The sequence below is a fragment of the Argiope bruennichi genome, chromosome 4 (assembly GCF_947563725.1).
Source record: "Argiope bruennichi chromosome 4, qqArgBrue1.1, whole genome shotgun sequence".
In the NCBI taxonomy this organism is placed as follows: Eukaryota; Metazoa; Arthropoda; class Arachnida; order Araneae; family Araneidae; genus Argiope; species Argiope bruennichi.
In genome coordinates, this window is record NC_079154.1 from 132,781,720 (window position 1) to 132,793,869 (window position 12,150).

General features: G+C 26.0%; 1 protein-coding gene across 4 annotated transcripts in view; it reads left to right on the plus strand.

Moving 5' to 3' along the window:
- LOC129965616 (muscleblind-like protein 1) overlaps positions 1-12,150 on the plus strand; it is a 156,721-nt gene that overhangs the window by 117,804 nt on the left and 26,767 nt on the right. For 3 of the 4 annotated variants that reach the window (XM_056079664.1, XM_056079665.1, XM_056079666.1), the window contains exons 4-5: positions 471-650; positions 4,767-4,994. In XM_056079664.1, coding sequence (XP_055935639.1) covers positions 471-650; positions 4,767-4,994 — 408 coding nt within the window. The remainder of the gene's footprint in view (positions 1-470; positions 651-4,766; positions 4,995-12,150) is intronic. The other variant, XM_056079667.1, reaches the window with a different exon arrangement.

The window sequence follows — 12,150 nt, forward strand, 5'->3', positions numbered from 1 at the left end:
ATTGTCTGTCATGCAAAATATCAGAGCAACATCGTGGAGATATTCATCATTATTTTGTGCTAATAGGATTAGCATTTCTAAAAAATACCATTATGTAATTAATCTACTTATAGTTCCATATCTCAATATATTTGTTTCTGAAGTTACGGAATAAAAAACAAACAAACAAAGAAACAAACAAAAAAAAACTGTAGCAGTTTATGCTTAAAATAAACCTTTATTATTAATTTTATTTTTGAAATTTTTTGAGTTCAAATTTTGATTAAAGCATTAAATCTTCAAGACATAATCTTTTGTGATAATAATCATATAAATAATCTTTTGTGAAACCTTTAAATGTAGTATTGTGCTATAAATGTTCTGTTTCTATTGTGAAATTTGATATTTTTTGTGTAATTTCAGCTCTTTAATTGACTTTGATGAAAGTCTTCACCAATATCTCTCATTATTTCCTTCTGTGTTCTTTTCAGGCTACAACCTCGCCATATTTGCCTGCAATGGCTGCAGCATCCACATTCAGCCCTTACTTGGGACACACTCCTATGATGACAGGTTTACTACCTGCAGACGCTCTAGCTTCGCCTCTTAGTCTAGTTCCTTCACCACTGATGACTGCTGCCCAAAAATTACAAAGGACTGACAGACTTGAGGTTGGATTGAATAAATTTTAACCTTTTTTTTCCTCCTACATAAAGCTCTTATTGATAAAATTAGTTCTATTGATCTGTAGTATTGGAAATTGTTGCTTTTTTTCTGTACTAAAACATATTGTAATAAGATAAAACTGAAAAAAAAAAAAAAAAAGGCAGTTGTTTCCATTAATGAATTATTTGATTATATGTATATGTAATACATTAAATAAAATAAAATTTTGTGGCATTAATCAATAAGGAAAATATAGCTCTTCTTTTATATATATATATATATATATATATATATATATATATATATATATATATATATATGATTGATATTGATTAATTTGATAGAAATTCATAATTATTCCTTTTGCAGAATGTTCATAATGGTTGTAATGATGTTAATGCATTTTGTATACAAATATATCTGAAGAAATAGGCTACATAAATGTATAAAAATTCAAAGTATTGTAATTATGCATAATTAAATTTTTTAAAAATAAAATGCTAATGTATAAATTTTAAAATTGTTATATTTAATAAAGTTAATGACTTAATAAAAATGATATACTACTAATTAGCAGATTTAAGTATTGGAACTAATTGAACTAAATGTTGTATAGTATTGGTGCAAGGAGAATTACTGCAACATAACAATTAAATTGTATGTATTTGTATCGATTATTATTTCAATCAGTTTTTTAAGAGTTAAAATTAACACTTAAAATTAAAAAAATCTGAACTTCTTTTATTCTATATTTAATAATAGAATAATTCATTAAAAGCTGTTGTTGTTTAATGTATTAAGAAAGGGAAACAGCTGCATTTTTCTTGATTACAGTACCTGTTTTACATGTTAAACATACTTTAAAAGTATTTTTTTTTGTACTCTTTTGAAGTAAATCTTTATAATTTATGTTTATTATTTCACTACATGTTCCTAGGCATTTGTACATTTTACCTGTGCAGTCGTCTCTCAGTCATGAATATTTTAATTGCGAAAATTAACTGTGATAATAGATTTGTCAATTTATTTATTGATTAAAGTAAACATTTATATAAAATTTCATTCCTTCTTCAAAATTTGCATATTTTTTTAAAGATTAATATTGTAGTTATTTTTCCACAATAATTGTTTTGGTTTTATTGAGTTTTAATTTTTCAAATTTATTTTATTACATTCTAATAAAGATATGTTAAATTCTAAAGACTTAATTTTTCTGAATGCCAAGATTTATATTAAATTATTAGGAACTACTTTATAAAATATAGAAATTAAATGAACTTTAAGATCTAGTGTGAAAATTCAGAAAGAAATAATGATAGTACATATGACATACTGACACTACTAAATCAATAAGAAAGTAGAATCATAAAATTAGTGAAGCTAAAAAACACAACACATTCTTTTCAAGGTATTTTTAAATTTGACTTTTGATTGTGAGTCATAAGATTTAAAAATTCATTGTTTCAAATATGTTATTCATCTTTTTCCTGTGCATTTCTTAAGCTTCTTAATCATTTCATAATGGCTTTTTTTGCAATTTATTGTAATAAAGAAATGTTACTTTCAAGCTTATTCAGAAATAATAAGGAAACTTCCTGTTTGCCTTTTGAAATTAGTCCTAAAAGTTCAAAGAGATTTAAATAGTATATATATTTTTTAAGATTTAGGAAAATTGTGATTTTATAGTAGTTTTTCTATTCTCTATATACTTAAATATTTTATCCAAGCTTTTCTAGCTTGCTATTATTATTAAAATGTTAAATATAAATATATTAAATGCAAATAACTGAAATCATTACAGAAATTCTTCTATAACTAGATGTATTCGTCTAGATGGGTTTTTATCTCATTAAAAGTATTTCAGATATGATTCTCACAGATTAAATACTGAAAATTTTGAAAGATAATCTTATGTTCATTAGAAAAATCATGAAGATATATATATATATATATATATATATATATATATATTAAAAGTTTGTTTATTTTCAATGGGATCTTTCCCATCCATAAATAATGTTCATGAACACTCAAATCAAATATTACCAAAATCGGTTTCAAACAAATAGTCATTCAGTAACAGAAATAATCAAAAATGACACAGACTTTGGAAAAAAGGATAAATTTCATCAAACATAAACACTGAAGTAAAGTAAAATAAATATATCTAAATAAGCATTAAAATGAATAAATTTATACAAAGGTATATCAATCAATGTCAAGAATGGTCAAATTCAATTCTGAAAATAATTAATACTGCTTTTCCTTGGCAATGCAGTGCCAAATATAAAATAAAAATAAAACTGGAAAAGTATTAAAGTATACTACTAATTAACTTTTGCTACAATTCAGCATAAAAATATGTAAATGAAATGTGAAGTTTACGATTCCACAGTTACATAATGTTCAGGTCATTGATCAGATAAACAAAGTTGTCATTAAAAGGGAATTGAAATAAATGGTGATCTACTAACAAAAAGAAAAAAAAAATGCCCTGTTAAATATAAAATTAAAGGGAAAAAATTACTGAATATAAGAAAAGAAAGAATCATATGTATGTTCATAAGCACTTCTCTGTCACCATGTCTATATGTCTACCACTGTTGAGATACATTCTGCATCGTTGCTGGATCGTGAGCCGCGATCTATCTTCTCTGTGATGATCTGGGTTTGATCGCATTTATTATTCGTTTACATCAGAAGTTGGCTAGATACCAAAACAAGTATGAGATATCTGTAGATGATTCTAATACTTTTATAATTTGGAATCTTGGAATGAAGTTAGAAAATTTTCTATCAGGAGTTGAAAGTATGAGATTTATAAATATCATCAGCAGAGTTTTTTTTTTATTTAAAAAAATGTTGTTACACTAGTTTAACTGCTATAAACTTTAATTTCTTCTGTCAAATAAATCTTGATTTTGAACTCAAAGCTCTTGAAATAAATATGAACTATGATTTTGTTTCTTAGCAGTAAAATTAGGTGTTTTATAGACTGCTGTAATCTATTGCATATGTGAGCAGTAATTTTTTATTAGTTATTTAACTATTACATTTTGTTTTAAGTAAGTTATGCAATTAATTATTACATTTAAGTGATCACTGGGAAAAGATTGCAACATAATTTGATAGCATGAGTTAAAAATTTTTAAGACTCAAGGTGAAATGATTACCTGCTGTTAATTTGGTGTATTTCAGTTATTTTATTGATTGAATACATCTCCTTCTTATTAAAGTCTAAGATATGTCCAAATGAAAAGGAGGCTTGCCTGTGTTATGTCTAATTTCAGTGAATTGATGTATGTGCCAATAAAGCATTCTGTGTTAACATCTGTCATTATATGAAGGGTAGGGGGAAATTCTGCTGTGAAAGCTAGGAGGTTCCTTTTTTAAAGGATACAAGCATTTATTTATCTTCAGATTTAATGTTTAGTAGTATCGCGATGTGTTATTGAGGCCTAAACAGGCCATTAAAAATAAGTGCATATGCAAACTTCCCTAAAGGACAATGTTACATTTGAAAAGTATAAAGACACATGTGACTAAGAAAACCCTTAATTTGCTTGTAGAATTTCAGAGGCGATTCTCATCTGTACAGTCCTTCCATGTGATTTCCATTCAGCATCATATAAAATTGTTGAAAGGTCAAGGATTTATTTGTGGCAAAAAACACATTGTAAAATCAATTAACAGCCTATGAGATTCTAAATTGATGTCATCCACTCTTTACCTTTTTGTGGTGAAAAGATGTATAGGATTAGTGGCAGTGGGAATAAAGTATTATTATTACGATACATCTGAACTATACTGATAATAATTTTTAAGTAAACATAGTCTTCTTTTCATTTGGGCACATATTATTCACATTCAAGCTGCTCCCATGTATGCATTATTAAATTGAAAATTAAATTAAATTTAGCTGTGTGCTATTGAGGGCTGACTGCACGAGTGCTATGTGATGGAGGATAAGCTTTTGAACTGACACATGCACTTCTGCTCTCTCATCCTCTGTAAATGTTCTCCTGTGCCGTGCATGGCCTCTCTCATTGTTGAATGCTCTGTTGCCTCAGCACAAGCCTTGTCCGTAACGGTGGCCGTTCTGCTTTTGCTCTTCCCTGCAGGTGTGCCGTGAATTCCAGCGTGGCAATTGCAAACGAACTGAGAATGAGTGCCGCTTCGCCCACCCTCCTGAGCACGTGACCGTGGACAGTGGCGAGGGCACCGTCACAGTATGCATGGACTTTGTGAAGGGGCGCTGCACGCGAGACCAGTGTCGCTATTTCCATCCGCCAGCCCATTTGCAGGCACAGCTGAAAGCGGCTCAGACACGAGCTGGCGCAGCTGCAGTGGTAGGCTTTTTCTTCCCCTCTCTTTCTCTGCTAAAGTCTCTTTGCTTTGTGATTGCACTGCTTAATTGAAGCTTTGGATGGTGTTGTCTCTGGAATGTATTATGCACTAATTTTGAGGAAATTCAGAACCATTGTCATCTAAATTGCAATGCTAAATAAAATATGTTACAGTAAAAATTGCTAAAAATTTGAGCTGCTTTTCCAGGAAGGTGCATGAATAAGGAATAAATATATTATTTAATTATATTAAATCCAATAATTACATGAATAAGGAATAAATATGAGAAAATTATGCTATTCAATTAATAATTTTGTTTTGAAAGTACATTTAAATGACAAATATATTTATATATTAATGGCCTATGAAATTGCATTTTTTAATGACAATATACTAATTAGTTTATACTTCTCCTGTATCTCGCATTTGATTTTTTTTTAAAAACAAAGCGGTGTTCATTTAACATTAGAATTGGTTGCAAACTCTTTTTTTTTAGTATTTACATTTTAGTATTTTTATTTTGCTCTTCTTATTCAAATTTTCCTTGCTTCTTAATAAAGTTTAAAAATTTTAAGAACTAATTTTAAGAACTTCTTAACAAGAATATATATGTAGGAGCAATACTTTCAACACTAAATATTTGATTTTCAAAGACATTGAGCTTTCTTAAAGACAACAGGCAGCTTGTATTAGCATGAGTAATATTCTGTTTGACTAGCCAGCTTATGTGTCTAAAAGAATTTGTGGATTCTGAAGTAAAAGTGCCATTAATGCCCAAACCATGTAAACATAAGATAGTCTGCATGGATGCGTTGTAAAGCATGATGAAAAGAAGGAAATGCCATGGTAATACATAATTGTGTAGCTAAGATTTAAAAATAATAGTTAATTATAGTAAGTAATCAACTTCCTTTATAACTTATATAATTTAAATAAATTTATTTAAATTTAATAAATTGCTCATTTTAACCTCTCTAGACAAATCCTCTACACATCCCATACACAAAGGTTTTAAATTTATTGTAAAAATAAAAATTTGATGTCAAATGCACTTTTATGTACAGAGGGAATGAAATTTTTAATTACTTTCTATCAAATAATTTAGGGCATTTTGATTATTCCTTTCTAAACTGGCCACTTTTTGTAAACTGACTAGTTTACGAGAATGAGTAGTTTTTATAACTGTACATTCAAATGTTTTATGTAACTTGCCCTTCTTGCTTACTAAGCAATGCATTTTTAAACTCTAAATTTTGATTACTATGTAATTTAACTATTCAGCATTGAAGTTTAGTCTGTACTATAGAGTATGTTTCATAATTCATACAATATCTCAGAGGATTATTCAATAAAAGTTTTTTCTACTCATTAAAAAAAAAAAAAATCAATGTACTAAAATAAGAAAGCAGTTTTCTAGCTATAAAAATAATATATTTTTATTCATTCGATTATATCACTAAAAAGAATAATGGTGTTTTAAACTGCATATGTGTTAGCTTTGTTTTCGTCATTATTTTTTATGGAAATAAATTAAACCAAAATTACAAATATTTTATTGAATGCATAGTATAAATAAACTTATTCAGCTTAGAAAAATAAGTTAAATCTTAATGCCCTGTTCTCCATCCATTACTAATAATAATTGGAGAAACTAGGTCATATTTGTTGCAACAATAAAAACAATGTGAGTTTCAATACTGCAGTCAAATATATTGTAAAATAAACTTAAAAATTAATAAAAAATTGAAAAAAAAATGTACAGCAGTTAAATATGAACTGGAAGATAATTTTTTGAATTCTAAAATTCTACCTAATTTTTTTTTAAAGTTATAAAATATTTGTGTATTTAAAATGGAAAAAAATGTTACACTTTTTAAAATTTTTTAATTAATTAAAATTTGAATTAAAACTTTTGGTGTAAGGTGCACTTACACCTCAAAAATCACTTTGAGGTGTAAGGTGCACTAATCCTGCCAAATCTGGTAGTTTCTAGTTTAATACAGTAAGTATCCTGTAGAATGCCAACACACACCATTCTATTTTATTATTAATAAAGATATATTGGTCAAATACCATGACCACTATAATTGAATATTGTAGGTGGAGCATATAGCATTTGTATATTCAGTTTCTACAAGTCATTTAATATTATATAAAAGGCTTTTGGAATGAATGCTTTTTAAGTTAGACATATGTTAGATAACAAAATATTTAATTTATGCAAATTTTAAGATATATTATTAGAAACACATTGAAATTGTCCATTAATAGAAATTTTTGGCCACAAAATAAAATGTTAACTATAATTAATTGAATGGAAACCAATTGTAACTTTTCTTTTAACTTTACATTAAAAAAATATTTTATCAAGTTTGTCTTGTCCTTAGTGCTAACCTTTAAAATACTGTATAATATTTTTTTTAAAAAAGCTTTATTTTGTTTAAAATTACTTTTTGGCACTTAATATGAAAAATCATGCATATAAATATTTTTTAAAGCTTAAATATTTAAATGCCACCAACAATACATATTAAAAATATTTCTAATTTAAGTTCCAAACAAATTTTTTTTCATGTCAAAATCAGCTGTCAATCACAGAAAATTGAATTAATGTACAAAATTAAGAGTAAATTTTTCTTTGCATTGCTAGATTGTTTGCACATCTTTTCTAGAGAATTTGAGTTTCTGTTATAATAAAATGGGTATTAATAATTTTTAAAAAATATTTAGCAACAATCAAATTTAGCCTTTAGTTTCTTGATTTTAAAAGTTAGTAATTATGGAGATAAATGTAAAATGTCTTTGTTAGGTGAATAACAGTTTTTACTTTCATTTAATTGGAAGAGCATACTGTTTTTTGTTTGAAATAAAAATTGATGATTTTGTTGTCAGTGCATGTTTTAAAAATAGCTAATCTTTTCTTTCTTTCTTTTCCTTTCCCTTTTTCTTTCTTTTTTGTTGAATGTATTTGAATTTGAATTTATTGAAAATCAGATTTGAAATTATGTTGTATTGCTTTTTACTTAAGTTGTATGTTAATGTCTTTTTAATATATGGAATTTTATTTGGAATGCTATCATTTTGATACATTAGCTTAAGGATGAATAAAATAAATAAACATTTTTTTTTGTTGCATTCCAGAGACATATGCTTTTAATAAAATATAATTGATTCTTTATTTTTATTGTGAAAATAATATTTTTAAAGTTAAATAATTATATTTGCATTCTGCAGTGTTTTAAAATTAATTGCTATACTTTTTTGATATGAAAAATAAATAAATAAGATAAAATTAATTTTGTATTTTTTACAACTTTTTTATGATTATATATTGTATTTTTAATGTTTATTTGTTGAATTTTATTTTTATTTATATCATATGATCTATCTGTAGCACTCATCTTAAAAGTAATGATATTTCTATAATCAGCATAATTTTGTTTAATCTCTTATTCATGCCTGCTTAGTGTACGAGCATCGAATTATTGTTTCTCAAGCTTATAAGCTAATACTACAGTAGTTCTGAAACACTGTAGGTGGAAAAAAAATATGCATAAACTTAAAGCACTTCAAGTATTCTGTGTATTCTAAATTGAATCATTTAATAGCACATTTCTGAAGTTGAAGGCATTATCTAGTTAAATAATAATAATAATGAACAGTTAAAAGATTAAAGCTATAGTTGCATTGTATTTTTAATTAGCTATTTTGAATTTCTGTTATCCATAAAAAATAAATTTATATTGATATTATTGAGCAGAAAAAACCACGACATTAAAGATAAAACTGAAGATTTTTACAACTTCCATGGAGAAATATTTTTTTTTATATATAAAAATAAGATAAAATTTTTGACTGATTTTAAATGCATCTTATACTTCAAAATAGAATGTTAAAAAGGAATTATGATCAAATTAAGAAAAGATGCATCTAAAATCAAGCAGTAAAAGTAAATGAAATTCTTGGATGTCTTTAAACTTTGAATTTAAATTTTAATTTACTGGAATTTTATTACTTACAAATTTACTTAAATGAACAATTTATGATTTAAAGTAAAGATTATTAAAAAATAAACAAAATAGCCAAGGCAAAAAAAAGTAGCAATACATTTAAATTTAATCTACATTTGAGAGAGACATATTACAAAATATAATAATATGAAATAAGAAAGTAAGGATTTTGATGAAATCGTGTACAGCATGGATTTATTTTACATTTAGATCATATTTGTGCTAAATGTGATTGTTATAAATGTAGTGATTTAACATTACATTAATGTTAGAGATATATTTTATGATTCTCTTTAATTATCAGTTAAAATTTATTTTCTAAATTGCTGGGTCAAAAACTTTCCTTCTAACTTAGAAAATAGTACATGTATATTATATGAAATCATATGAGATTTACTAATAAAAATTTTGCTGAATAATTGAATGATATTGATTGATAAGTAAGGCATTTTAGCATTATGTTTTATCAGTAGAAAATGTCCTGTTATTCTCATTAATTATTTTGCAAAATCTTTTATTGAAAATGATTGCCAATAAGTTGTGGTTTCTTTCAGAATCATTTCAAGTTTGGAATGCAAATCCTTACAAAATATTTAATTTAACTAGGGTTTATGACCTGTTGAAAACAATTTCCACTCTCAGATTCTGAATACAAAAACTGCATTATAATTAAGATTTTTTATTTTTATTAACTTTTTTTGCAAATATCTAAGCTCATTTTTGCAAAATTAGTTTTAATTAAGTTTCAGTTAATATCAATTTACTTAGAGCTAATGGCTAGAATTTTGTCTTGGAAGACTTAATCACAATATAGCTTAAATCACTTTATTATTGTTTCATTGCTATCTGTTGGTTTGAATTCAAAAACTTTCTATTTTTTAAAAAATTAGGCTGCATATAATTCTACCATTTTATGGATTTGTCTCTTGTGTACATTTCTGGCAAATTTATTTCTGTTTGCAAATTTGCTTATTGAAACCAAAATTAATATATTTCACTGAGTTGTTGTATACACTTTATATAAATTATATTTAAAATACCAAAAATGTAACTAAGGCAGTGGAAGGTAGAGGCATTTATTAATTATTTTAATTTATACTGTATTTTCAAAAATGAGCACAGATTTTTTATTTGCATTCATTTATTTAAAAGGATTTTAAGAATAATGAATTTTGTAATTAAGTTTTTGTATTCAATCAATTAAGCATGGCTGAAAGGAATATGTATATATATGTGTGTGTATGTGTATATATATATTGTATGTATTTAAAAATGATTTGATATTTTAAATTGCATGATTTATTAATCATGTTTTTTTATCTGACATAGTGTATGTTAAAGAATGGAAATTCTTACCTTTTTTTTTGTTAGTATTAAAAAATTCAACCTTTAACCTCATCTTCTGTAAACATTAATTGGAAAATTTTTAATTGCAGCTTTTTTTGTATGAATTATTTTCTCCCTTATATATATTTAAGAAATGCATTTTAATTAGTAAATTTTTTTTCTGTATTAAATAAAGTTTCATGGTTAAAAATTAGATTGTTTTCCCTTTGATTCTGTTTGTTTAAAAACTTGAATGTTTTTTTTTTTTTTTTTTTTTTTTTTAATCTTGATCAGTAGTTTTCAGCGGCACTCTTCTTATCAGGGCGGGGAGTATTAGATATAGCATTGTTTTGATTTTTAATTTAAATTTTCTTTATATTTAACTTCATGTTTGCCTTTCTTAAAAAAATCCTCCATTACTATTCCTCCCATCCCTTTGAAGCATGCCTAAAATTAGTGTCTTGATCCATATATTTATTAAGAAACCCTTTTTTCTGTATGTTTTGTAAATAAATTTTATTACCGACCTTTCAGCCATGTCATTATGATATTTATTTTGTTAGCTTGTTATGCTAGTGCACTGCATGAAGTGTTGGGATCTGTATATAATTTACATGTTTGGACATGTCCTCTGTGCTGCATGTCCCTCACCTTTTTATAGTTTTTAGTATTAAAAAGAAGCTTTTTTTATTTTCTCTTCCACTAAAACTTTTGATATAACACTGTATTTCTAATACAGGGAAACTTGCTTGGTTGGCTCGTTGGTAACCAGTGGGATACTCACTGGTAGTTGGGCATGTTTTCTTTATATATAGCAGACTTAACCACCTCTCTCTTTGCTTACATTCATTTATCTCACTGGAAAATTCTCCAGTGTTGCAGGAACAGAGCATTTTGGCGTTTGTGCACAACAAGTAGTAGTTCAATTCCTAAAGTACAGGAAATTAGTATGTGTCAAGTATAGAATTGTTTTAATTGTTAAAAGCATTTTTTTTTACATTATGTAGAAGAACATTTCATATAAAAATAAATAACTACAATGATATATATAAAATTTTGCTATCAATTTATTTTTATATGCATGAATTTTTGCTTTATTTCATTATAAAGTATTCTTTTTTTAAAAAGATATTTTTATTAATAAATTTTAGTATGTATCAGTTAGAATTAAATAAAATTATCAGTTATATTTAGAAACTTAAAAAAACTACCCCAAAGCATTATTGTGTTTGGTTATTTTTAAATAGAATTACAAGAGCTCTTTATAGTTTCAAAATGTTCCTTTAAAATTAAGAAGTAATACTAAAATAAATATTAAATATTATGCAAAATGCCAGTTAATCCAAGCTGTAATTTTACATAATGGGTGTATTCTTTAAATTATATAGGTTTTATTTTTTCTTCACCCTTTGAAGCCGTGTTGGCCTGGTGGTAATACCTTGATTCCAGTTTAGAGAGTACTTGGTTCAAAACATAATTCTATCTCTGATCTATTATATATTTTTATCTGGTGCATATTAAATGTAACACCAAGAATCAGGCATTGTCTCATTGATATGATGAAGAAGTATGGAGAGTTGGTATATTGCTTTAAATGTCATCCTTATCATCTGATGTTTGGCTGAAAATTAGAAGGTTTTTCAAAAATAGCCCTTCTGGTTCTTCAGAACAGGACAAAGTATAATTAAGTACTTAACTGCTGCTTTTAATGAGTTTACATAATCATTTGTGATATATATTTAGAGAACATTTTTAGTTAATTATGTATGGAAACTTTATCTCCATCATTTAGATTAATTTATCTTTAAAGCAGACAATGATT